Source organism: Adiantum capillus-veneris, chromosome 15, assembly GCF_014529385.1.
Source record: "Adiantum capillus-veneris isolate H3 chromosome 15, ASM1452938v2, whole genome shotgun sequence".
NCBI classification, from domain to species: Eukaryota; Viridiplantae; Streptophyta; class Polypodiopsida; order Polypodiales; family Pteridaceae; genus Adiantum; species Adiantum capillus-veneris.
The window spans coordinates 94,835,881-94,863,878 of NC_140945.1; the positions used below are offsets into that span (position 1 = coordinate 94,835,881).

General features: G+C 45.2%; 1 protein-coding gene across 4 annotated transcripts; it reads left to right on the top strand.

Moving 5' to 3' along the window:
* Nucleotides 1-2,559: 2,559 nt before the first annotated feature.
* On the top strand, nt 2,560-27,832 carry LOC147441102 (uncharacterized). 4 transcript variants are annotated; one of them, XM_086482828.1, is made up of 3 exons: nt 2,561-3,443; nt 26,767-26,814; nt 27,388-27,832. In XM_086482828.1, exons 1-2 carry the CDS (start codon nt 2,586-2,588, stop codon nt 26,788-26,790), a joined length of 882 nt encoding a protein of 293 aa, XP_086338954.1. In that variant the 5' UTR covers nt 2,561-2,585; the 3' UTR covers nt 26,791-26,814; nt 27,388-27,832. The 4 variants fall into 4 exon arrangements, with proteins under 4 accessions (XP_086338952.1, XP_086338954.1, XP_086338955.1 ...); XM_086482829.1 differs by having other exon boundaries at nt 26,767-26,795; XM_086482826.1 differs by lacking the exons at nt 26,767-26,814; nt 27,388-27,832 and adding an exon at nt 25,139-26,209 and having other exon boundaries at nt 2,560-3,443.
* The last annotated feature ends 166 nt before the right edge of the window (nt 27,833-27,998 follow it).

Genomic DNA, 27,998 nt, shown 5'->3' on the forward strand with positions numbered 1-27,998 from the left:
ATAAAAAATTGCACAATAAAAAGGACCTTTGACTTTTAGGTTGAAATTTGAAGAACCGATAGTATTGACACTAAAACTTTCAAAAATTTGTCAATTTTCTTCATTGGCAAGCTTGAAATCTAGCAAAAAATTTGCACTTTTAGTGGCAAAGATACACTAAATCTCACTTATTGCAAACATTGGGAATCTCAAATAGCCCCAAAATAGAAGAGCATGATAGACGTAGAAAAATTGAATGTCCACCACCACGAGCACACCTATTGAAAATCTGTTACACCCTTTGCGTGGGGCACTGGTGATGCGTGCTAGAGAGAGAGAGAGAGAGAGAGAGAGAGAGAGAGAGAGAGAGAGAGAGAGAGAGAGGAGCCCTAGAGGCATCCATGTGTCACTTAGTACTTTACTTTTCCTTTTGAAGGCCATAAAAAACCTCCACTCCTCAAATTTAATACTTCGATATCTATACTACTTTTTTATTGAGCTTGAGAAATCCTCGAGCACTGAAGCCTTCCACACATTAAATGTTCTCTCTCTCTCTCTCGCATGTGCGTGGGTGAAGCACCACTTTTTTCAAGAAAGTAGAACCTCACAGGCATCGACTATCAAGACGGTTGTTTCCACTATTCCCATGCCACTACTGGTTAAGGAGAATGAGGTTGGCAAATTGGCTTGCGAGGGAAGTTAGAACTACAACACCACAAGTCTAGGGCTCTTGGTTGCAACTCGATGGCCACAACTCTCTCATGTGTGTGTGTGTGTGTGTGTGTGTGTGTGTGTGACATGTGGGCCCCACGTAACCACCTAGCTCTTGACAATGGGCAATTCTTTATTTGATGCACCATACATGTGTATGTACATATGCGCAATCACTTCTTCCAAAAAAACTCCTAACAACGTCAAAGATAGATTTTGATAGATTATGTGTTTTTTGCATTTCAACCGTTGTATTAGCATTTCTACTTCCTAGTTCTCATTAAAGTACTATAAGTTCTTAATGGGCTTCCTATCGAGAATGTCATCACTTGAGGCACGTTGATTGCAAGATATGCCCAACATGGTTATGGCAAGGAATTACTATTTTGTTTAACTCAATGTTCAAGGAAGGCCTCTCTCCATATGTGGTCACCTCTACTTGCACATTGAAGGCTTGTGGCCTTAGATAAGAAGTTGACATGGGTGAGAGAATTCGTGATGATATTGATGGTCAGAGATTGTTGGAGAAAAATTTCTTGTTGCTTGAATGTGCTTTGGTCTATATGTATGTCAATTGTGGTACGATCATGAAAGCATGAAAAGTTCATCATGGGAATCCTCTTCGAAACATCACATGGAAGGCCTGTGGCCTTATGCAAGGCCTTCCCCACTGTTTGAGTATCCATGTTTATAATCTGAGGGCCATTAAAGGCTCCTTGAGAAATGATGTCATGTTGGCCATGTTTTCATTGATATATATGTGTAGAAGGAGAAATCTCTTGGAATGATTCATCTCAGGATATGCCAAAGAGAGGAGGCTAGGAAGCATGTCAACGAGCTCAATGGCAAAGATTCAACCAACAACAATGTATTGGTTACGACAATTGACAAATGAACGTAGAAATAGAGGGGTACATAAAAGATTTTGAATTCTTTATTGAGTATTGAAAACGTAGTGAAACAAACACACTAAAATTTACACGCTATCGTGGGAATGGCAGGTTCCCACATATTATAAAACTTTGGGAGGACTATGAAAACTCTCTTGTGCAAGGAAACTTGCATATTTTTTCTTTTCAAAATAAAAAGGAACAATATTTATAAAAAAATATTTAGAAATGATCCAGATCATCAATTTATGTAAACTCGTACGCTTCTGATGGTTCTTTTGCAAGATACATCTATACTATATATTAAGCACATAGACATTCAGGGGGCCATGTGGCGCAGTTTACCTCATCCGATAGTGTGGCTATGCAGCTGATCCGGTAACGCCGAGGACAGTGCACGCTATAGAGAGAGAGGCGGCCGAAGGCCGCCGGCCACACTAGTGTATCAAAATTGGACATCACAATTACAATGTACCAGACATGATACCAAGTCGAAATCAAAGAAACATGCTTTGATGAAAGCAAGGCACAATCCCTCCCTCCCTGTGTGTGTGTGCGCATGCGTGCGCGTGCACACAATCTTCGTCTTCTTCATAGAATGTTGAAATGACAACCACAAGCTAGTAAACACATTCTTATATGATTGATATGAATGCTCTTGTATGTTGCATTTGACTCGATTTCAATTCAACACAAATGCAGCTAACGAAGTGCTCTAATTCCAATTTTCTTCGAGGCAAGCTCAAAATCTAGCTAACATTTCGCAAAATTAGTTTTTTTAAATACACAAAACCCTGTTTATTTGGAAAGATGCTCTGGAGGTTCTAGATTCTCGTGTTATTCTCTTTGGTGGGACAAAACAAACCTTTGGACATGATCCATTAACTAGGGACAAACCTTTAGAGATGACCCCTTAACTGACGACTCCCCATCACATCCTGCAGAGCCTAGAGGTATAAGGAATCAAGTGGCTTTATTAAACGTCCTCTTTTATGCGTTTCAGCTATGGCGGGGTCTGCGTTTTCAGCAGTTGGTTCGCCCCCTTCCAATGAAGATCTGAATTCCGTGCAGGATTGGGAACTTCTCTCCGCCTCAACCTTACTTGCTCAAGGTCATGGATTAGGGTTTGGGCTACCTCCCCTCACTACTCCTGTATTACACGCCAGTCGTTTAGAAGATGATGGAGTTTCCCGTCGAGATGTAGTCTCTGATACAGAACTGGGTTTCATTCTTCGTGGCAAAGATGGCAGCTCTCTCTCTCTGGACGCTAGCCAGATTGCCATCGTCTGTTCTACTTCTACCTCTTCTGTCGAGCCTTTTACAGAAGGATGGAAACCCCAGTTTCGAATAGCAGGTGCTCCTTTGCAGGAGAATTACTATGCCCCGGATCCTTTTGCTCCTGCTGCATCTCATACTGGTAGCTCTCTCGAACCTTTTCTGGATATGGAACAAAGCTTCCTTGCAGAGCCGACCAGAGCTGCAGATAATGAAATGATCAAATTATCAAATGTGGATAAGAATCCAGAGTTTCTTCGAGCTGATTATGCAGAGAGATGCATGAAGCGTGCAGTCTCTCCACATCAGCAAGAAAGGGATAAAGAGGAATTTTCTACAGAGGAGGGAAAAATTGAAACACTTCTAGTGAACTCTGGCATTCTTGATTTTGACAAGACTATGGACAAGATTAATTGCATTGATAAAAACGGGGAAACTTGGCGGAAAAGCCAGGGATTTTTCAACAGGAAATCTTATGTCACTTGGTCTATTGCTCTTACTACTGTGTTACTGGGGGTTTTCTTCATTACTTATTGCTCACAGAGTGAACATACTGATTTGGTACACGAGCTGGCTACTGGAGATGAGGTACATAAGCTCCTTTGAATTTGTGAACAAGAATTAGCTTTGTTAGCTAGATGGTACGTGAAAGGCCTTATTGGTGTTAGTAGGAATTATAATCTAGAACTTCTGTTATCTGCAATTGGGGTTGTTTGCTACATTTATTTGAAAGCGTGGATTTAGGAGTATGCCCTTGTGTTTGATTTGCACATGACAGCAGCGTGGCACTCAACAAGATTGCACAATGTATTTGTCTTCATTGATTATCCTAGTTTTGGCGAGTCTTGCATTTTCAAGTGTACATTTAAGCACCCATGTTGTTAAACAGCTGCCCAGGTGTTTATCTCCATAGGCCCATTCTTTGTTTCAGAGCATATATTGGCTATGTCTAGACTTTTGCGTCCTACGTCATATATAAATGACTCTTGGGCTCATTTTGTGTCATCAGTCGTCATTTTTTTGGGTTGTGAGTTAGGCAAGAGTTATTGCTCTAGCGTTATCCCCCCCACCCCACCCGTCATATCTTGTGGTATGCTCTTTTCTCCTTCATGGTATTAGAGCAAGATGAGTGAGGGCACCCTGAAGACCCTATGGGAGTTTTTGTCAAGTGCAATGGACGATGAATGTGACAGGAGAAAGAAGTTACTCTTGTAAGTGATCTTGATGGCTTATGCACTGTAAGACATGAGCGGTGAAGACGCACCCGATGCGCTATGAAGTAAGGGTGGGAGTGGCTTGAGTGGCTTTTCAGTCCTGGGTCGGAGCATGAAGCTAAAATTTCCAATGAACTTTTGAAAGTGCAATCTTGCTCTGTCTCCTCCTTGGTAGGATCGGTATGCTTTCAAAAAAGCACACACCTGATGCTCTGATACCACTGTCAAAAGACGGGCACCACGTGTTAATAGAAAAGAACATACTGAACAGACTTTTAGCACTTCAATAACAATTGAACTGAGAGAGAGAGAGTGAGATGACACACGACATGGAGTGGCGGAATTCCATCTCAGAGAGTATTGGCCCCAAACCTTGGCGTCGCTTTCGGTATTTCTTTGTATTGCTTCAACAGAGTATAAGCCGGAACTCTAGACTCTGCACCTTCTCCATGAAGCATGCTTGAGAATGAGCCCATGGCTTTATATATTTAAAGGCCCTAGGCCCCAAAAGCAGTTTACATTAAAAAGCCTTCAAACTCAAAAGCATCTGGTCCAAAAGCAAAGTCAAAAAGCTGCTAGCATGAATCACGGAATTCTATACAGCAGCTAGTGCAAAACGCGGAAATCCGTACAGCTTGCCACGTCATCATGTTAGCTCAATTTCTGGAATTTGACCGTACAGCTGCCACGTCGTCAGTATTTGTGCAAGTCTTTCTGTGTGCATGTGGGTCCTGCTTTATTTTAATCCTTTATGTCTCTTGGGGCCTCATTGAATGGGGTCCCCATAAGTTGGTAGGACTTCTTCTTCTGTTACTTGTTCTTCTTAGGGTTTAGGCCCCTCGGCCAGCATCTGCAAGTTGGTTAGGGCTTTGATACGTCAGCAATTTGTGATAGTGGGATCTGCTCTTCTTGGCCTTCTGCTTGTTCTTACTGTGTCTCTGAGTCTTTCTTCTCTTTCGGTCCTCATCCCTTGAATCAAAGGAGCTATCTAAACTGTCAGAAGAAAATGAGGATGAACTTGAAACACCCTCAAAACGTACGTGCTTCTTTGGCTTTTGTGCATTTGCAAAAGAAGACTGGCGACCCAAGTAGCCGGGGTAGTCTACTCCCTTGTTGCGTCTCTTTGAATGCTTTGTGGTCCTCAATAATTGATTGACTCGTCGCTCTATGCCATCGTCAAGTTCATCTTCTGTGTACACTAGTGGTGCAGGTGGTTTCTTCAATGCTGACTTTAAAGGTGAGTTGATGGTTGTACGCCATGGAGTATGCATTTTTCGATCGGATGCTTGGTAAAAATTTTTGCTTAGTGAGGATCTTTCGAATACTGGAGCATCTTCTTAGTACAAGCATCAACTTGCTGTTGATGCTGCATCTCCATTTGTTCATACTCCGTGGGCCGTGGTGGCCCGTACTCTTGTTTTGAATCGTCAGAATCTGATCGTCGTCCATTATATTTTTCGTACTTTGTTCCGAACCGGGGTTGTTGGGTGGGTTCGTTTGATTCTTGGGGAATTCGTCACTTGAATCCATGTGTGTTGTGATAGAAAGGATCGGATTTCCCAGTGGAAGGAAAATTGGTTGTGCTCTGATCACTAAAACAGACTTGGACACCCCAAATTGAAAATCTGGCACGACATACGAGAGAATCACTTAAAAACACTTCACAAACTTAATCACAATTCACTTTAGTCAACATGGCATGCCATTGTTGCGTGCCTAGAGGTATTGGCCCCAAAGTCTGGCGCCCCTTTCGGTATTTATTTTTATATTGATGCTTGAGCAAAGTGCAGAGACCGAGGGTCCTCTTTGCTCAGCTGCTCGTTAGCCAATCTAAGTACTGAAGGCCCTCAAAATACATATCTAAGGGCCCCAAGGGCTCTCAAAAGCAATACATGAAAAGCTTCAAACTCAAAAGCTACTGGCTCAAAAGCTGCCAGCAAAAAACACGGAAATTTGGCTAGTTGCACACAGAGCTATGGCGGTGGGGAGTTGGTTGGTACATAATGGCCTTTCGGTAGCCTGTGCAGCTTGTGACTATCCTTTGGAGAGTCAGCGTCACTGTCTGTGGGACTGCCCCATGGCACAACAGGTTTGGCTTCGGGTTCTTCGGCTGATGCCAGCTCTTTCCATAGCGCAACAGTACACTTAGGGTGCTGCTGCCTAGTCCACCCTCACGGGCCCGACGCTACAGTTTGAGCTATCATCCTCCAGTAGGATGATAGTGATCTAGGGGGGTCAACCTACACTTCAGCCTGCTACAAAGCTTACCCCCCCTCCCCCAGGAGTGGAGCAGTGAGAGAGAGGTGTGTTGGGAGCTCGTCTGTGGCCTGACAATCTGGTTCATTTGGTGGGCCCGTTGTTTCCGCATCTTCGAGGCTTGCCCTGTCCCACCGGCGAAGACAGTGCGCGCATTTTGGCTGGAGTTGGTCCATACTCTCAGGGGCCAATCCAAGAGACTTCAGGGCAGCTCCGACCGCATGGAAGAGCGCAGAGAGGCTTTTCTGCGACTTTGGCGTCCTGGGCCCTTCTTCACCATGGTCAAGGGTGCACCCAGGTGGCACTACCCAGATGACACTACCGTCCTCTTGTGTGACTTTTCCCTCCTCCCATCTTGTGATTTAGACTCCATTGTACACATTTTGTTTTCTCACTGGGAGAGTCTCCCCTTGTCTTTGATGTAGCCCTCTCTAGTAGAGGTGGTTGTAGCCCTATGGGCACTTTTAGTAACTAATGGAAGGATCTTTTTCTTGGGGGAAAACAAACCCACGGAAATTCGTACGCTGCCACGTCAGCACTTGTCAGCGCGTTCTGTGGGATCCTGTATAGCCTGCCACATCAGCATGTCAATGCGTTTCTCGGGCGTCTGTACAGCTATCTAGGTCAGCTTTTTTTGGGCTTCCACATCATCAGTTTGTGACAGCAGGTCTGTCCGCACACCCGTACTAGTGTGGGCTTGGTGGTATGGGACACCAGCCCTTGTGGCGGGAGCTGGCCCGCTTGGCTGCAGGCTCCGCTCCCAAGGTCGTGGGTGAGCCCGTATTGGCTCTATGGCTGGGAGGTGAGCCTGATGTCCTCTCACCACGTGTCTAGGTGTGAGTTTGGCTTGCGTCATGTCATGTATGTAGGATGGATCCGGCGAGGGATTAATATTGGTATCAGAGCTTGCTCCTGCTTGTATGCACTGCATGGCGACATACACAAAACCACTACGGCTAATGGGGCGGGGCCAACTTGACAGGCTCTCCCAACTCTTGTATAGGGTGGTATGGGGTGCTACTAGTGAGAGAGAAGGGCAAGTGTCACAAAGTGATGACGTGGCGGACATCAGAAACCCTAATTTCTGCTAGAAACCCTAAAATTCTTGCAAACCCTAATTTTTGCCAGAAACCCTAATTTCCAGAAATCGCGGAGGCGGATTATTATTATTATTATTTTTTTTTGTGGAAAATGATGAGCGACGCAAATTTCGCTTTTTCTCTACTTAAATGAGAAAGAGAGAGAGAATGCTTTTGCTTTCGTGTTTGAGCAATTGCTTTTGATTTGAAGCTTTTGGGGCTCTGCTTTTGGGCATCCCTTGTAACCTTTAAATTAGTGGTGAGGGCCTCACTTCTCAGAGCATCTGGACGCAGAGTCTGAGAGTGAAACCCTAACCGCTCTCTTGTACTTTGATGATTGATTAATATAAAAAGAAATACCGAAAGGGGCGCCAGTCTTTGGTTTCAATATCTCTAGGCACGGAACTCCGCCGGGCCAGTGCAAATCTATTATGATCTGTGAATTGTTTTGAAGTGGTTATTTGGTGCTGTCGCGGTTGATTCTTGACTTGGAGTGTCCAAGTCTGTTACAGTGATATCAGAGCACGGCCGATTTCTCTTCTACGGGAAATCTGATCCCCGATTTTTTTTTTTTCCGCGGCACCTATTGCTTCAGGCAATGATCAGCCGACTCCCTCTGCATCTGGAGATGCGGGCTGGGATCACAACGAAGATTCTGGCAGAGAGTATGGCCCGCCTTGGCCTACTTAGGCGGAGCGGCGAGAGATGGAGTGTCGCCAGTTGATCGGCGATGTAACAAAGATGATGCTCAATTTTGCCAAGGACCCGAAGATGGCAAAATATATGAACCAGACCTCTTTGGAAGAGGTACAAACAGAGTGGCAGAGAACCACAACACCACTCCCGAAACCCGCTCTCAAGAAACCTTCTTCCTCTACGAAAATATACGTAGAAGGAACTAGAGACCGTGGTTGATGCACGGATTGCTCAGCTTTTCGTGCAAAAGAAAGGCAAAAAGCACGGCAAAAAGCAGAAGAAAGGCAATGACTTCCCGGGATATTTGGGTCGTCGGTTGACATTTGACAAGGCAAAGAAACGGAAGAAGCGTGTTCGATTTGAAGGAGTACCCAGTTCTTCTTCTTCTTCTTCTGACAATTTTTCTAGCTCCTCGGATTAGAGCGAAGAAGACAGAAAAAGCAAAAAGCGAAGCATGACACAAAGCTTCGGAAAGGGCAAGAAAAAGGCAAAGAAGGCTACATCTCGCCTAGAGACTGACAGTTCTACTGAGGACTCGTCTACAGACAGCTCAGATTCCGATGACGGAAAGTTTTATATGAACAAGAAAATTTTTTACAAAGCCAACCAGTATGACTTTCTCGAAGATAAAAGCAAGAAAGTCCGAGAGTTTAAGAAAGGTGGCCACTCGATCAAGTTTGATACTTTTTCAGGATACTCAGATGCTTCGAAGGCTTTGTCTTTTATACAGCAGTTTGACATCGCTTTTGCGGGAGGACGCTATTCAGAGCACTCCAAGATTCGGAGAGCTGCCTCTTATTTTAAGGGGAATGCTCGCACTTGGTGGTCCACGCTTCTATTAAGCAAGACTGTGCCAGTTACATGGCTGAAATTCAAGAGGCTTTTTATTTCTTCTTGGTTGACTCGAGTTTGAGCGAGATATACGAGCTGCTTGGAACCATCTCCGGATGACCAAGAGCGATACAGTGAATTCTTACTGTGAAAGATTCTGGAGCTCTTTTCTACCCACCTCTTCATTCAAGAAGATCTCGTTGAGAGAACAGATTGAGCGGTTTACCTTGGGTCTACCTACAGAGATCCGAGATCGCTTCTTGGAACAGAAGTCAGCTTCTATTCAGGAGTTGATGAGTCATGCGACGCGGGGCTTTGCCATTCACTCTGGTAGTCTGACCTACCCCACAGATGAGGCTATGACACAACGAGCCGAACAGACTTCTGGGAATGAAAGTAGAAAGAAAAAAGAGCAACCTAGAGAAAAAAAAAAAAGGATGCACGACCCAAGCTTACTCCCGAGGAGAGAGCTCGCTTCATCAGAGAGGGGAAGTGCTTTGGATACGGGGAACAGGGACATATCTCCGCGAAGTGCCCTGATAAGGCACAGAAAGAACAGAATGATAAAGACTACGACAGGTCTGAGAGTTCGAGAGCAGCTGAGGAATGTGGCAGAAAAGGCAGATAGAAAAGCAGAACTGGTACCACATGGCGTGGGACCTGCACCGAATCTAATGAATGAAAGTACAAACTTTGCCGCTTTTGGGGCAAAGTGAAGGATCAGGAAGCCCTTTTGAAGGAGCCAAGGCCAACTTCTTTTCACTTGGAATTGGCGGCTCGATTTGGAATTACACCCGACAGACTGATGCCACAGGCGGAGGTAGTTCGACTGGCTCCTGGATGGGATGTTGCCATTACACCGAGCATTGGCAAACTTCGTTTGCAATGACAGGGGTGTTCAGGGCACGCGAGTGACGTTCTACTCGAGATCCGTGGTACCACAAGAACTACGCCGTGGTTGACTACCGGGCCGAGAAAGCGACTTTGATAAATGAAGGGCTTAGAGATTGTACTTGATGAACTTCAATTTCTTACTCATTCTTTTGGGAGAGAACTGAACGCTGGATAAAGGTTGAATATGTTTTGACATGATCAAAAGAACGCCAAGATTTTTTCTCCACGCTCATGCCGATTGCTTTTGAGAGGGCCTGAAGATCATACCATTGATCTGATATCTGGAAGCACGCCACCGAATCGGCCACCTTATCGTGTGAGCCGAGTACAGAATGAAAAGATTATGAACCCAGAGAAAGACCTCTTGGAAAAGGGTCTTGTCCAGCCTAGTACTTCACCGTATTGCTCTCCAGTGTTGTTGGTTTTGAAGAAAGATGGATCTTGGAGAATGTACATCGATTATGGAGTTCTCAACAAAATCACCATCAAGAACAGATTTCCAATTCCTAGGATCGATGATATACTCGACAAGTTACAGGGATCCTCGTGCTTTAGCAGGATTGACTTGAAGAGTGGATATCATCAGATCAGGATAGCGCCGGGAGACGTCTACTAGACAGCTTTTCGGACGACTTTTGGGTTATTTGAGTTTTTGGTGATGCCTTTTGGCTTAACCAATGCTCCTGCGACATTTAACGGGATGATGGATAGGATTTTTCGAGAGTACATGCTATTTGTTGGCACTTTCTTTGACGACATCATTGTTTTCTCCAAGAATGAGGCAGAACACAGAGATCATCTGCTTCAAGCCTTTCAGGCATTACGAGATCACACGTTAGTGATTAATGCAAAGAAAAGTGAATTTTTCCTACCAGAGATACACTTTTTGGGACACATTGTCTCAGCAGCAGCAACAGCAGGAGTGCAAATGGACCCGGCCAAGATAGAGACTATCCGTGATTGGCCCGATTTGAGGAATGTCCATGAAGTTAGAAGCTTCTTGGGACTGTGTTCGTACTACAGGCGGGTTCATACGAAAGTTTGTAGAGGTTGCTTCCCCTTTGCATACCTTGACACAAAAAGGAGTACCTTTTTCGTGGGGACCCACAGAGGTGACTGCCTTTCGGACACTGAAAGAGAAATTGACTACGGGACCTATTTTGACTTTGCCGGACTTGCAGAAGTCATTTGAAGTATATTGTGATGCTTGTGGTTGTAGTCTGGGTGCGGTCTTGATGCAAGAAGGCCATGTCATAGCTTACGAGAGCCGTTTGTTCTCTAGGCCGGAGATGACAGCACAGATCTATGAGAAAGAGCTTTTGGCGGTTATCCATGCTCTTACTCAGTGGCGGCATTACCTACTCGGAGCGGATTTCACTGTCTTTACAGACCATCAGAGTTGGCGCTACTTCTTGTCACAGAAGCAGCTTTCGGAAAAGCAGATGCGGTGGGCGAACATCTTGTCAAAGTTCCACTTCGAGATTGTCCATGTGCAGACAAAAGAATGTGGTGGCAGATGCTTTGTCTCGGAAACCGTTGGTTCTGGCTATTTCCGCGATACATCATAGGAGCTTCAAGGATATGGTCGATCAGTATGCCACAGATACAGATTTTGCAGATATTTTCACACGGCTACGGGATGGGGAGACAGTAGCTGGATACTCCCTTCGGGAAGGCTACTTGATGAAAAAGACTATGTTGTGCGTTACACAGCCGTTGAGGGAAAAGGTTATGACTGAATGCCACTGTCCACCTTTTACGGGTCACCGCGGCATTGCTACCACCATAAAAGGGGTAGAGAGATACTTCTTTGGGCCGAGACTCAAAAAGGATGTGGAAGAGTTTGTGCGCAGTTGCTTGGTATGCCAGAAGGTCAAGTTTGACAGGCATAAGGCACAGGGATTGTTACAGCCTTTACCCATACCCACCCACCCCTGGGAAAGTATTGCAATGGATTTCATTTTTGATCTCCCAAGAACACAGAATGATCACGATGATTTTCCGATTACATGGCACGTCTGAGACGATCGTCTCCGACAGAGACCCCAGATTTATGAGTTTGTTTTGGAAGGCAATTTGGGAGAACATTGGCACGCAGTTGCAGTTCTCGTCATCGTTCCACTTGCAGACTGACGGGCAATTTGAGATTGCCAATTCAGTGATTTTAGATTTATTGAAGTCTTGTATCTCTGATCAGAAGACTCAATGGGAAAAGAACCTATCTTTGGTGGAATTTGCCTACAGTAACACGATACACTCTTCGACGGGGAGATTGTTGAAAGTGCTGCGAAGGTTCCATCCTTCCTGAGCACGAAAGATTAGATATTGGAAGCGGATGAATATTCGCGAGATTTGGATACGGCTTTTGCCAAGGTTCGCGAGACTTTGTAGAAGTCTCAAGAACGACAGAAAAAGGCAGCGGATCGCCATCGTCGCGACTTGAAACTGAAGGAGGATGATTGGGTGCTCTTACGTTTGAGAAGGCACGCCTAAGAAAGAAAAAGGGAAAGGAGAGGCTTTTTCCAAAGCTTAGTATGTGATAGTACGGACCTTTCCAGATTACTGAAAAGATAAATGATGTCTCCTTCCGATTGAAACTGCCAGATACTTGGAGGATTCACAATGCATTGCATGTGAGTCTCTTGAATCCTGTTAAGGGTGATGTGCCTGATGATGGGGAGCCTGATGAGCAACCTAAAGTGGAAGAAAACGAGGAGATCCTTGTTACTGAACAGATTTTGGCACATAACGATACGAAGAAAGGTAAAGTCCGAAGGCGGTTCTTTGTTTAGTTCAAGAACTTTCCTGCATTTGATGCGAAGTGGATGGAGGAGGAGGACCTAGCAGATACTCCTCGGATTGTGAAACTTTACCTCGATGCTTTGGTTTAGCATAGTCTACTCCAAACGGAACCCAGAACTCAGCTTGGTCGGAGATCTGGTGCAGTGGGATGCACAAGAGGGGAGTCACTCCGCTCCCTTGTCAACAGATGCCTCGATTTTGATAGTAAAGTCACTGATGTCTCTTTGAGCTTCAGGGATACTGAGAGCTGACAGTATTCTGCTGGATGACTTTATGAAATGGAATTCCTGATTATGATATTGATATGTTCTTGACTTCTTGTGAGTGCAGGAACTGATAGACAAAATGACTGCACCATTTTGGTCTGATTGATCTCAAATAGACATGGTTGCAATAGGGGTTAGTCAATCGGACATCGATGAGGTCCCGATTGGACCTAGATGTGATTGCTAACTACATTGCCGATAAATCATGGTCTAAGATCCGAATGAATGTTGAATGTCATGTGATGTCCTGTGATGTCTGGTGATGTCGTGTGATGTGACTGTCGATTTCGTACATGTGCTAGATGTGTGTTCCTAGTACGTAGGTACTAACAGTCAGTGTCTGCTAAGACGGTTTATGGCTTTTGTCGGTTTTGCAGGCGTAATCGCGGTCGATTACAATGCTTTCAAGAGGGGGGTATGTCACAAAGTGATGACGTGGCGGACAGTAGAAACCCTAATTTCTGCCAGAAACCCTAAAATTCCTTCAAACCCTAATTTCTGCCAGAAACCCTAATTTCCGGAAATCGCGGAGGCGGATTATTAAAATTTTTTAATTTTTTTTGGAAAATGATGAGCGACGCAAATTTCGCTTTTTCTCTACTTAAATGAGAAAGAGAGAGAGAATGCTTTTGCTTTCATGTTTTGACTCTCTGTGAGAGAGAGAGAGAGTAATTGCTTTTGATTTGAAGCTTTTGGGGCTCTGCTTTTGGGCATCCCTTGTAACCTTTAAATTAGTGGTGAGGGCCTCACTTCTCAGAGTATCTGGACGCAGAGTCTGAGAGTGAAACCGTAACCGCTCTCTTGTACTTTGATGATTGATTAATATAAAAAGAAATACCGAAAGGGTCGCCAGTCTTTGGGGCCAATATTTCTAGGCACGGAACTCCGCCGGGCGAGTGCAAATCTATTGTGATCTGTGAATTGTTTTGAAGTGGTTATTTGGTGTTGTCGCGGTTGAGTCTTGACTTGGAGTGTCCAAGTCTGTTACAGCAAGGGGGGCATATGCAAGCCCGTGGTGGGAATTTGGTAAATTCTTTTTCACGGATTCTCTAGTGCGGAATGTTGATTTGTGAGTCACGGTTACATGAATGATTGGTTTGTCTTTGTTTCGCCTCTCCGTCGCCATTCATTGCATAAGGGTTTCCTCAAGAGCTGCCACTCTGAGGACATGGCAGCCCCTTTGTATGCAATTGGTGAGGTATTGATTAAGGAAGTATGTTTTTGCAGAGATGGAGGAGATGAGAAATTTGTCTTGGTCCTATGTTCAGTGGGTGGTGGCTCATGGCCTCGCTTGGTACCGTCGTTTGGTCTTATGTTTGGTATATGGCGGCTCCTGGTCTCGCTTGGTACCGATAATTACGTGTACTCAACGCAAGAATTACCATTGGGTAGTGCACATTAGCGGGGTGCCATTGTGGCCGTATTCCCAAGTGTCGCGAGGTCATGGCATCTATGTTGTGTCGCGTGCGGGCATAGGGTTGCACTAAGGCAGTGCCGTCACACATATAGGTCCTGCGCAGGTATTGTGGGAGCCCAGGTAGCGGCACAACGGAGGCGCTACGTGGGGCACTCTAACGCTGCAAGGCTGTAGCGCGGCGCAGCGACACAACACTAGGGTGGTGAGGCGGTGCCACAATAGAGCGGTGAGGTGGTGCGAGTCCTGGGCAACGAGGCGGTGCTCATAGGGCGGCTTCAACGTGCGGAGTCGCTTACGCGAGGGTGGCTTGTTTCTTTACGGGCAGCGTGAGCACTAAGGGTTTATTTTTTTAACTTCCTACTTGAGTGGAGGCTCACGTTTTCTTAAAGCAGAAGGGCCACCCACAATTTTTAAAGAGTATGAACTTTTAAAAAAAAGCAAATGACCAGCCCAAGTCTGAAAATTTCGGGTTGAACCCTAGGGCAGTTAACCCACCTTACTCCTGTCACAAACGGGAGCGCATAGCATAAAATACATTCAGATAAATAGGATTTATCACTTATTACTGAAGCCAGAGGATATATATATATATATATATATATATATATATATATATATATAGAGAGAGAGAGAGAGAGAGAGAGAGAGAGAGAGAGAGAGAGAGAGAGAGAGGATCGACACAGTACTGGGGACTAGAAGATGGGCTGGTCTCCCCCGTAATAGTATCTTTATTACTGAGGAGAAGTCTATACAAGCACTTGAACCGAACGTATTACCACGTTCGTTCTAGAATAAGACTTGATGATTCCCGGAAGCCTCGGCTTCCTATTCCTAGGGCAAAACCCTATTTCAAGAAACTTCCGTTCCTTATTCCAATTCCTTGAGAATCAAGGTTCTCGCCTCTGGATCTCACCTTCCAGACTCAGTGTCACATGACACATCCAACCCTATGTGTCCGTGGACAAGCTACATTATGATCAGGGTTTAGTCAGTCCAGTCAGTCTAGATTTAGAAGTGATCTGGCACTTTTGTGAGTCTATTCGTAGACCGTGCATGCCCAGTCACTTAGTGTAGGTGCATATCCTCCGGTTGCACACAGCATGATCATCAGTATTCCCTTCAGAATCCATCAGATTTAGTCAGGGGAATTTTCCAGTGCATTTAGCCTATTTTCCCTATTTTTGACATTTTTCACTTATTATTTTTAAGTGACTTTCCAACAAAAGTAGGTAGGGCAATTTTGCTAAGTTAATATATAAGCAAACCCAAGTTAGCACTCAATGGCAGAAGAGGCAGCAGGAGCTCCCCGCTCAACAGGCACCTTCTCAGCAAGAACCCATCAAGAACCTAGCATTTGCAGATTTCCTCTTCATCGCCATAGACAGTCAGCCTAGTGTTTTGGTTTCCCATCAACATCTCAGCTAGCGCTTCAGCAAGTAGGAGAAGGACATAGCGTTTTTGACATCAACAGAATCGCCAGCACATCAGCCTTGCGTTTTTGCAAGAGGTGGCGTTTTTCAGCCATATCAAAGGCAGATCAGCGTTTTTGGTTTTCAGCCTTGATGCATCAGATGGTCAGCGTTTTCAGCCCTATTGGACAGCAGCAGATTCAGCCCTGGTTGGTTGCAGAAGACCCCCATTTTCAGCCCATAAAAACGCAGCCAAAACAGTCATTTTCAGCCGCCGAAACAGCCCCGAATTTCAGCAGATAGAAGACCACAGATTTCAGCCCTTAAGTTGTCGTCGTCATCGGCATAGTCCCAGGTTGCATCCGTCCAATGCATCATCATTGTACGCCTTTGTGCAATCATAAGTAGACCACTCTCGTCGACGAGAGTGGGGCCTTTTTTACGTCTCTGGTGTCGTATCTCTCTTCTCTCTCTATCTCTCAGTCTCATTCACTTGCACGCATAGTGTCCATTCACTTTGTTGTGATCATAGCACTTTCCATTAAGAACGAAAGGCTCTACCTAGTACCTTCCATAAGAACTAAAAGGAACCTTGAGCACAGTTCGGAGCACTCATCTTGAGCAAAGCGCAAACAATCATTCCGCTGCACCTAACATTGGTATTAGAGCTTTGGTAGTGTTTTGTATCACTCAAGGAAAGAACCACAAGAACCACAAGAATTTTTTTGCTTGTTGCGGTCGCACGAACCTAAGTTCGCTTGGGCGTGTCGATTCCTATTCGTGTTTTGTTGAAGAGTGACAGGAATCCCAATATAGAAGGGCTTGTCCAGCCTCCCCTTGTGTCTCTTTTCACTCATTGAGAGCGGACCGTGCACTTAGCGGCCGGCCAATCGACGTGACATGGGAAAAAGCAACCTTGGTGTGAGCGCAAGGCCGCGAAGGGGTGCGCCCGCAGAAAGGAGTAGAGCTCGGGTGAAGAGAAGATCCTTCTTTAACACGGTTTGCAAGCAAAAGAAAACCTAAAGACCCTCAAGAACCCAAGAACCCAAGTTCCTCGTGAACTTAAGAACCCGAGACCACAAGATTCCACAAGCACCCACGACTTGAGAATGGTCATCACTCGAAGCGGAATGGATACTTCGCTTGGAAGTGATGAGCATGAGAGCGGCGAAGAAGAATTTTCTCCACAAGGAGGTTTTTCCGACCCTCCCCTTTCCCCATCTACGTCAAGGATTGCGCTAACTCCTATGGAGGAGTTGGACTAAGAAAGAGAAGCAGAATGAAAGGCCTACGAAGAAGACATGGCAGCCATAGAGCGTAAGTACTATTTGCGAGAAAAAGAAAGTCAAGCAAGATTTGATCGCGAGAACAAAGCAATAGTGCAAGAGATGTTGCGACTCTTTTCTCAAATGCAGGCACAGATTCAACAGGATCAGGAAAAGGAGACTCTCTCAGTCTCGTCTTCTCCAAAGCATGACACACAGGATTTGCATGATTGTGTGAAGCATGATGATGATTTGATTGATAATGATTTGCATGATGATTTGAATGACAATGATAAGCATGATGATTTGGATGCCAATGATTTGCATAATCAAGATGTAATTTCTCACAAGCATGATGATTTGCATGAAGATGATGTGATTGTTCACAAGGATGATGTGTTAGTGGATGTTTTCCCTAGCGAAGCTAACCTCGTTACAGCTTCGATCAATCACGAAGAACCGATCTTGGCTTTCGAGTCGAGGTCCAAAGAACTCCCACAGGACGATTCGATCATTCAGCAAGGACCGATCTTGGCTCTCGAGCCTAGATCTCAAGAACCCTTACAGGAAGTATTATATGTTCGCATGATTAGTTCGCACACAGTGATCGAGTGTTTCATTCGTGATCATTTCTTGTATTTTAGTTAGCCTCTTTATGTGATCTCTTTTCCTAGGCATGACATATTGTACGTTGAGCACGTTTCCATCATGAATGAGCATGAATGTATGCGGATTTTTCATGAAAAGCTGAAAGATATGTATGTCAGGAAGTCACTCTTCCTTGGCATGACACAGTTTTCGAACGAGCACATGAAAGTATGAGCACCAAGCATGGGCATTTCCGTTGTGAATTGCCACAGTTGATTGCTCTAGATCATAAGAGAAAGATTCGACCTCATTGTTTGCATGTGTTTGATGAACAGTTTGTCACTCGGTCTCTATGTTCATCTACATTGCATACACAGTCTTTAGAGAAGACAAGTTTTTTTCCTTCACTTTATATGGAATGGGTATGTTCATGGTTTTGTGTTGGAAATGGTTTCAGGAATTTTCAGCCATGGAGATTCTTGAAGAAGAAAGAAGCATGACTCTCGACGAAGTTGAAGCATTGAAGAAGACTTTGTGTCGCTTTCGGCACGGCCCAAAGAAGCAAGCGTTGCAGACTTTTATGAAGTTCAAGTACCGCAGGATCCACACAGCAGAGTGGGCCGGCGAAGAGTCCCTTCTAGGATTCCGGATGCTATTGGCGATCTCCCTCGACGCCATGCAGTTCGGTACCAGTACCTCACTTTGAAAAGGAGGGGATGTCACGTGACACATCCAACCCTATGTGTCCGTGGACAAGCTATAGCATGATCAGGGTTCAGTCAATCCAGTTAGTCTAGATTTAGAAGTGATCTGGCACTTTGTGAGTCTATTCGTAGACCGTGCATACCCAGTCACTTAGTGTAGGTGCATATCCTCCGGTTGCACACAGCATGATCATCAGTATTCCCTTCAAAATCCATCAGATTCAGTTAGGTAAATTGTCCAGTGCATGTAGCCTATTTTCCCTATTTTTGACATTTTTCGCTTGTTATTTTTAAGTGACTTTCCAACAAAAGTAGGTAGGGCAATTTTGCTAAGTTAATATATAAGCAAACCCAAGTTAGCACTAAATGGCAGAAGAGGCAGCAGGAGCTCCCTGCTCAACAGACACCTTCTCAGCAAGAACCCATCAAGAACCTAGCATTTGCAGATTTCCTCTTCATCGCCATAAACAGTCATCCTAGCGTTTTGGTTTCCCATCAACATCTCAGCTAGCGCTTCAGCAAGCAACAGAAGGACATAGCGTTTTTGACATCAGCAGAATTGCCAGCACGTCATCCTTGCGTTTTTGCAAGAGGTGGCGTTTTTCAGCCATATCAAAGGCAGATCAGCGTTTTTGGTTTTCAGCCTTGATGCATCAGATGGTCAGCGTTTTCAGCCCTATTGGACAGCAGCAGATTCAGCCCTAGTTGGTTGCAGAAGACCCCCATTTTCAGCCCATAAAAACGCAGCCAAAACAGTCATTTTCAGCCGCCGAAACAGCCCCGAATTTCAGCAGATAGAAGACCACAGATTTCAGCCCTTAAGTTGTCGTCGTCATCGGCATAGTCCCAGGTTGCATCAGTCCAATGCATCATCATTGTACGCCTTTGTGCAATCATAAGTAGACCACTCGCCGACGAGAGTGGGGCCTTTTTTACGTCTCTGGTGTCGTATCTCTCTTCTCTCTCTATCTCTCAGTCTCATTCACTTGCACGCACAGTGTCCATTCACTTTGTTGTGATCATAGCACTTTCCATTAAGAACGGAAGTCTCTACCTTCCATAAGAACTAAAAGGAACCTTGAGCACAGTTCGGAGCACTCATCTTGAGCAAAGCACAAACAATCATTCGCTGCACCTAACACTCAGGGCGTGGAATCCCTACAACTCTTTTCTGACTCTATTTCCAGAGTCCTCTTCTCGCAGAACAACTCTGCTTTCCCGGACGCGAAGTCCTTACTTGGGAATCTCAACTCCTGGATTACAACTCGAGAGACTACCTCTCTTTGATCCGTGGATCTACTTCCCAAACTCGGGTACGAAACCCCTGGGCTGATCTGGCTCTAGTTCCTCAGAGCGCTTTTCTCCTACAGAGGCTTATGCCTTCCTCTGCTCCTACTCCCTCAACTAAGAGGAAGTACACCTGCAAACAAATACTTAGAGATCATAACATGAAAATCATTACCTTCAAAGTCTCGACGCTCAAAACGCAACTCGGTTCTCGAAAAGCAATTCCCCGGAAGAGATCTATACATAGAAAGTCCTCTCTTCCAATCCTACACACAAAAGAGGTGTGTTCTCGGGTTCCTTCTCGTAAATCAGCCCCGTCTGTTGTTTTTCGCACAGTTGATTTACCTTTCTCGGGTTCCTTCTCGTAAATCAGCCGCGCCTACCTTTTTCGGGCTTCCCGTCCCCACTTTTCTGTCCCCACTTTTCTTTTTTACACTAAAAATCCATTTGAGCCCCGTCCCAGAATGCGTCCCTTATGACTATGTGTTTATGGGCTGAAAACAGAGAAAAACAGCAGCTTGTCGCGATGGAAACACGCTCTGTAGGCACTTCTTCGCGAGGGAACTCGCGCACTAGGTCCTGGCGACATTGGGTACACTTGGGGCAGCCATGGGCATCACCGGCAAAGGTCTTCTTTGCGGCTGAAATTTGCAGTAGCATCTCCTCCTTGCGAAAATTGATCTCTTTCTTTGAGTGAGGGCATGTGATGCTTTTATAGCTCCTCGCCATGTGCACGAATAGTTGAGCGCAGGCTGCTCGCGTAGAGATTGCGGCCGTTTTTTTTCTAAAAAAAAAAAAATTCTTAAAATCGTTGTTCTGCCAGAAAAAGAGAGAGAGAAAACGTTGGTTGATCTGTTGCCTTATTTATCAGATGGCTGCCCACTTATTAAGTGGGCGGCCGGCGTATTTTAAAATAGTCTGAATCTGCTCAAAAACTCAATAAAACCTTATAAGTTAAAAACAATGCTTTCACAATACTTCCCAGACGTCCCTGGATGCAATCACACACACAATTACAATGCAGACATAGACTTCCTCGCGGGAAAGCATCCGCTTTCCCAACAAGCAATCCCGCTTTCTCAGAAAGCATCTGTTTTTCCTCAAAGTTTCCTCTGAACTCATCTTCATTCAAGTGCTTGCTTTTCCTTGTGCACAATACCAACACAGTTCAGAATTTCCTCATGACTATGGATATTCCCTTTCCGATGCACTCATCACCCACCTTGTGACACATCAGGAATACCCATCACCTAGTCCTTTCCTATCGAACTTACGGTACAATCTCCTTCGCGATGCTCTATGTCACCCATCCTATGATGCATCAGAGATGTCCGTTCCCAGATGGTTGGATACTTCTTCCCGATGCTCCCTGTCACCCATCCGATGTGACGCATTAGAAGTATCCGTTCTTGGTGGCCTTACAGATATTCCCTTTCACAGTGCTCCCGTCGTTACTCTGAATGATGCACTAGGAATTCTCTGTACTCGGATGTCTCCAATGAGAAAACCCCTCTCACTTAAAATTCCAATAATTCATTTAGAATTATTTTTCTTAGTGTTCCAAGCGAGAAAACCCTTCTCACTTATAAATCCAATAATTCATTTAGAATTATTTTCCTGTCAGATAAAGCCAATTTAGCAACAACTCCCCTATATAAGACACAACGGCGAGTAGAGCATGACATCCATGTCACCGAAAGCTCTATCTCGTGCATGAGCAATCTTTCTGGCCCCGTCTCCTACACTCTCTCTATCCCCTCCTGCTTACTACTACTTTCTTATTATTTTATGTCTTGGGTGCTTTTCCCAAACAAACTCCTATTACATACTCCCATATTCGCCTTTGCATCCAAGCGCCATGGCGTCACATGGCGCTTCTCCGCATGAGAATGGCACAGCTAGCACACATAAATCTATGGAGGAGCTTCATCTTTCTCCTCCCAATTCCACACACGCACGGGCTTCGTCTTGAGAATTCCTCTCTCTCGTCATCTGCCTCCGACACACCTCTCGTCGCTATACTGCAACGGCAGCTAGCAAAGATGCGGAGACAACTCATGGAGTTGCGCTCCGCATAGTTCTTGTTTTCGCCTGTTATCATGGGTACCTTTCCTCTTCAACGTTATCCCGACCCCTCTAAAGGGGAATGAGTGATCACCGCACTTAATCCCTAGGCCCTTGGCAACTCTACCCGCACACCCGTACTGGTATGGGCTTGGTGGTATGGGACACCTTGTGACAGAGGTTGGCATGCTTGGTTGCACGCTCCCAAGCTCGGGGTGAGCCCGTATTGGCTCTTTGGCTGGGAGGTGAGCCTGATATCTGCTCACTACGTGTGTCTAGGTGTGAGTTTGGCTTGCGTCATGTCATGTATTTAGGATGGATCTGGCAAGGGATTAACATGTCCACTTTTTGGCCCGGAACCAAAAATCGGAATGAGGAACGGAAACGGGGTTATGGATACTCACGTCTAAAACATGGAATGGGGATTCGGAATGTGAAGTGGAATGAGAATGGGGAATGGAAGCTTGAAAATGGCCATTCCTTATAATCATGCTTTGATCATCTTGTATCATCTGACTCTGAAGTTATTGAGTTGATGGCTTCTCTCTCTCTCTCTCTCTCTCTCTCTCTCTCTCTCTCTCTCTCTCTCTCTCTCTCTCGTGTTCTCACGTGTTCTCATGTTCATGTTTCTCTTTCATTGCACACTTTGTCATGGTATTAGAGCTGTAGGCTCTCTCGGAGATTTCCATTACCCTCTCCCATCGCTATCCTCGCCCTAGCCTTCCTCACACTCCCTCTTGTGGGTGCTGGGTGCGCGTGTGCGGAAGTGTGAGAAGAGAGAGAGAGAGAGAGAGAGAGAGAGAGAGAGAGAGAGAGAGAGAGAGAGAGAGAGAGACAAATGCTTGATGTGGGGAAGAGGTGGCGATCAGCCCCCTATTGACTATCATGAGCCGAAGATCCTCAATACAATTAGTATGTGTGTGGAAGTGGGTACCCCCATGGCCCCATAAATAGGTGCGCCAGATAAAATCCTCCACGACCCAACAAAAAATAAATGAAATATAAGGGCGCCGGGACAAGGTGGACGGCTGGCCCAGAAGTGGGTGGCCTGACAATGCAACCGATATGCATACGCTATGGGTGGCCAGCCCGGAGGCACACTAGCCGTACATGCATGCCCTAGACCTCTGAAGCAGTAGAGTGATGTAAGTCTAACACCCCTTCTCAGCACCTGATGGTGAACAAACCGCGTGAAGCCGAAGATGTGAGGCAAATGATGAAGATGTATTCACGGAAGGACAATACTCCAGCGAACTCCGCGACTCTAGCAACAGTATGGGGTGTCCCAAACTGAGTGTGAAAACAACTCCTTGTCATGAAAGTTGCAAGTGTCCTGCCCAATAGGATCTGTGGTGTGTGTAGTCAAACCGCTGGAGAAAGTGGAGAAGCCAGGAACTGTCGTGAGAATGATCGGAAGCCTGTCAATGCATGAACCTAGAACCCAGTGTGGCCAGGTGGCTAAACTGTGTAAAACTCCAGGAAGGCCAGATGTAGCAATCTGCACTGTAAACGTCCTCTGAATCAAGGAAGTGCAGACTAAGCAGTCCGCACTGTAGAAGCTACCGTCAGCTGCAGCAGTCACCGAAAGACCGCACGGACCACCACCAGATGGTGTCCTGTCAATAGGTAGGGTAATCCAAGATGAGGGGAAAGCCCAGGTCGGGCGATAAGTCTGGTGTAAGGTTACCGAGGGTGAGTGTAAGCAACTCTTAAGGTAACAATCCAAATGATTGGGAGTGTAGAAGAGCAACTGCTCTACCATCCAAGCCAAGCTTCGGGTGACTCCGGATGTAGTCGCGGGATGCATGATCTCTCGCATCTCGCGGGTAAACTCTCCAAGAGAGTCCAAAGCACTGAAGTCCCACTCCATACTGTAGATCCAACCAATGAACCTGTCCAAGAAGAGATCCAAGATCCTCTCCCTAAGTCCATGTAGATACTCCTGTGTAAGCAAGTGATATGACGAGTCGAGGTCAAGCGGTAAGTGTTTGTCCACCCAAGATGGTGGTGTCGTCTTTGGGAATGTCGGAATCCCATATGCCATGAGCATGGCCATATCTCGTGTGAACTCCTCTGATGAGTCCATAGGTGTGTCCAAAGCAAACCATGAGTCACCACCCCCTCTGGAGTGCGCAACTGCGAAACGATGGCTCGAATGAATGGATCTCCCAAGGATCGTACGCCCGTAGATGATCAAGCCGTGGTCGAAGATACCGTGTACTGCAGCAGTCACTGAGAGACGTCACGGGCTACCACTGTATAGTGTCATGGCAGGAGGTAACTTCATCCTCTGTGAAAAACACAAGCCATGTGGCTGCTGTCCACACAAAAACGCAATTGCGAGGTGATGAAAACGCTGCTGTCCAGCGATTTTCAGCGTGCTCGTACACTCCCGGCAGGATCCGGAGCGCTGTAGAGGGTCTGGGGAGGGTGGGGAATCAATGTAACAACCCTTGGTAGGCTGAAAACAGAGAAAAAAACAGCAGTGGTATATGGCTGAAATCTGGTGGAAATGGAGAGAATTTTCGACGGGCGACGGGGAAAGCAAGATCCATTGGGTTGGAAGCTGAGCGCTGCCCCTCCATGCTGAAAACGCAGCAGATCCAAAAAACGCTAGTGCTCCACAAAAACGCTGATGGATTGGCGGGGTTTTCTGGCGACGAAATTGCCAGAAAGTGTAGCGCTGGCACAGCCAGAAGCAAAAACGCTGGCCTGATCTGCAAAAACGCAGGTGGAGGGGGGTCCTCTGCGACAGAAAAGCGCCAAAGTCCATCGCGTGCCTGGCTTTTGCAAAACGCTGGCAGATCTTTGCAGAAAAATGCTGGCTGTGCCGATCTCGCCCTTGGGAGGAGAACCTGTTGCTGAAGGTGTGCCCTCAACGCTGACGACTGATACCATTGGAGTGCGAAAGCGTGAGAGAGGAGAGACGAGAGAGGAGAGGAGAGGAGAGGGGAGAGAGAGACAAAAACTCAAACGCTAGAAAGAGGGGGCGATCAAGCCCCCACTGACTACCATGAGTAGAAGACCCTCAGTACAATCAATATGTGTGTGGAAGTGGGTATCCCCCTGGCCCCATAAACAGGTGCCCAAGGGAGGTAGGGCAATGCCAGATAAAATCCCCCACGACCCAACAAAAAATAAATGAAATATAAGGGCTCCCGGACAAGGTGGGTGGTCGGACAATGCAGCCTATATGCATATGCTATGGGTGGCCAGCCCGGAGGCACACTAGCCGTGCATGCATGCCCTAGACCTGTGAAGCAGCAGAGTGGTGTAAGTCTTAACACCTCTTCCTTTTGCGTGAATTGCTCTCAGCATTGATTGATTAGCGTTTTTAATACCAATCCTTGCGTGAAAGTTTACCACCACCGCGTTTTTAGTTCTCTAGCTAAGGCTCTATTTTATTATGTATGCTTCCCTTAGTGTTTTTAATGCTCTGTAGCATTCTTGAATGTCACGTTTTGCAGCATTTCCTCATCCTTCAGGGTTTTCTACGTGCGGTGGTTTGCAGACCCTAGCTTTCAACTGGCGTTGGTAGCGCTTCCTCCTCCATCCTCCTTGCTCGTGTCATCATTCCTCGTGCAGGTTTTCCCTTGCCTTTGCACCAGTTGGAGCCCTTGAGGCTTGTTCGGCTTCTGTGTGACCTCACCTTTGTCATTGGATTCTCCAAAAGTTTCAGATTTCAGCCACCAACCTCCGAATTTTGAGTTTTGGTGTAGATGACCGACAGCCTTTGCTCTATTTGCTCCCTAGCAGTTATGTTGACCGTCAACAACAAGGTGCCTATCTTGGAGAAGTTGGATGGTTCCAACTTTAGGGTTTAGAAGATGAAGATGTTGGTTATTCTTATGGAGACCAACTTGTGGGATTGGCTTATGGACCGCAACGTTGCCATGTGTCTTGCTATTATGGCTTCCTTGCCTATTGCTTCGCCGTCGGTGACTCCTACCTTTTCAACTGGCTTATTATTTACTGGATCTGTACTTCATCATCGATTGTTGCGTAAGCCATGGTTGATACGTGGAACGAGACAAATTGCAAGGTGGTTTCTCACCTTTTCATCAATTGTGCAAATTGTGTGATTCCACTTCTACATCATTTTGATCATCACATGAGGTTTGGGATGACCTTTGCAACCTGTATGAGGCGGTCACCCTCGGTTGGATCCTTGATCTTGAGAAGACTGCTCAACGTGCTTCGCCCTACCCTCCTGCATTTCCTTCTCTCCCTTCTGCCTCTTTTTCTTGTGCTCCAAAGATTTTTTCCTTATGCTGTGAGGCTGTCCTACGCAATATCAGCCTCCTTTTTGGATTGTGTCTCCCTCAACACTGACAGACATTGACTAGAGTATTTTGGGTGTGTACCGCAAGTATTTACTATTATCTTTGCGTAGCAAAAGTACGTTCAAAGTATGAATGACCTCTATACAAACTTGCACCTACTCTTGGGCAGTCACGACGTGAGTAGGGATGTCATAGTTGTTGTCCAAGCTATGCATGATAAAGGTGATAATCTTATTATTCCTGTTTGGACAAGCAACGAAGTTTAGGTCACATTTTGTCAAGTTTGGATCTTTGTACTTCTTTGGTTATTTTCAGCCTCTTTGTTGTAGGTTAGTAGTATTCATTTCTAATATTTAGCTTACGTTAGGATCTAAGAAGTTGTTCCTTTAGAAGAAGTTGTGTGGAGTTTGATTTCTTGGGTAATGTCTTTGAGATGTCTTATCCTTAGTTTAAAGTTGAGTACTTGTTTCAAGTTTTAGTCAGCTTCTTCTTATGCCTTTTCTAAAAACATTTTTAAGTGAATAATGGTTTGTTTTATCTAGTTTTGTTTAGTAGCAAGTAAAGGGATTTAGCTTGTTTTTTTTTTTCTTGTTCTCTTGTGGATCCCTTGCTTTTGTAGTTTTGTGAGTGTTTTATCCCCTCTTATAATTTGTGAGTTCAGACCATTCTACTTATATGAAGTCTGTTGTTGAGTCTTTGTGTGGTTGTCTATGGACTCCTATTCTGCAGAGTGGGGGGAGTTTTCATATACCTGCATTAGAATTGATTACTAATTGTTCAAGTCGGGCAATTTTCAGGGCACAAGAGGTTTGGAACATTCTGATTGTGACTTACCATTCCTTTGTTTGGTTTGCAGTGGGCAGGCAAGCATTCACAATGAGCAAGGTTTGGCAAGCAAAAGTTTGTGAGTGTTTGCTTAGTGTAATTGAATGTCATTGGTTGTCAAATTTCAATACCCTGAGCTGTATTGCATTTTCAATAATGAAGCAACATTTGTGCTCTACTGAGTAAACGAACAATGTCTTATGTCCTGATCAATTTCATCTTTTTTTAAGGCTTGTCAGTGTTCGGTTTTACTGCTCTTTGCCCCGATTTAGTCCCATAGGCAGACAATTGTTTTCTTCTGTTGATCATCTAGTAGATGTGCAAGATTGCATCCATTAATGCCTTGTACATTGTGGCTGTCATAGCTAGTGGCCTATGTTCAAGTAAGAGGCTGTGCAGGGGATGTGTAATAGAACTCGTTTGCCATATTCACTTGCTGTCAATGAATGAGCACGCTAAAAAATGAAAAAAAGCTTTGTGTGGGGCAAGTCATTGCATTTAGTTAAGGCTGGACACTCATCAGGAAGTGTCCAAACAATATGACTTCATACTGCAGTGCAACTTAAAGTGATTACAAGAGTTTACTTTAGATCTAATCTGCCCAACCTGCATCGTGTTGAATCGTCTTATGAATGAATTTTTGTAATTACAGGCGGCCCAGAAGCGGTCTAGTACTGGTTAGAAAATGAGAGAATTATTTGATAGCAAATCATGTGAAGATGCTGCCTATTTCGTGTTCATAGCAAAGCTTTCATGGGTTGCTCAGGAAAGGTCGCAACATTGCCGAAGCCCATTCCTAATTGTAGGTATTAAACATGCCATTTGACAGCCATGAATAACCTGAAGACTTCGTTGTCTTAGGCCACAAGGCACATCACAATGAAGGGCCCTTTCCACAGCTCTATGCCCTACGTCTCATTTATCATGCCACCTTTATGCTGTACAAGTTAGTGCGTTCATGTGGTTGGGAGGAGCAATCATTCTGATTTGTATAGAAGCATCAAGACATGAAGACAAGGTTTAAATCCAATTTGTATATTCTTGGACCATCTTATCGAGCTCCAATGCGGTGGTCAATCTAAGATAGTTTTGGTCTTTGTGCTATTGTTTTTGTCAAGAAACATGGCCTGGGACTTCAAAGGTCGTGTTTAAGACACTCATGCTTTCTGGGCTTTTGATTTTATTTTTCGAAATCATATGCACCTACTACTAGTCTTAACAATTTTGAGATAAGTCTATCTACACAACTTTCACATATGCAAA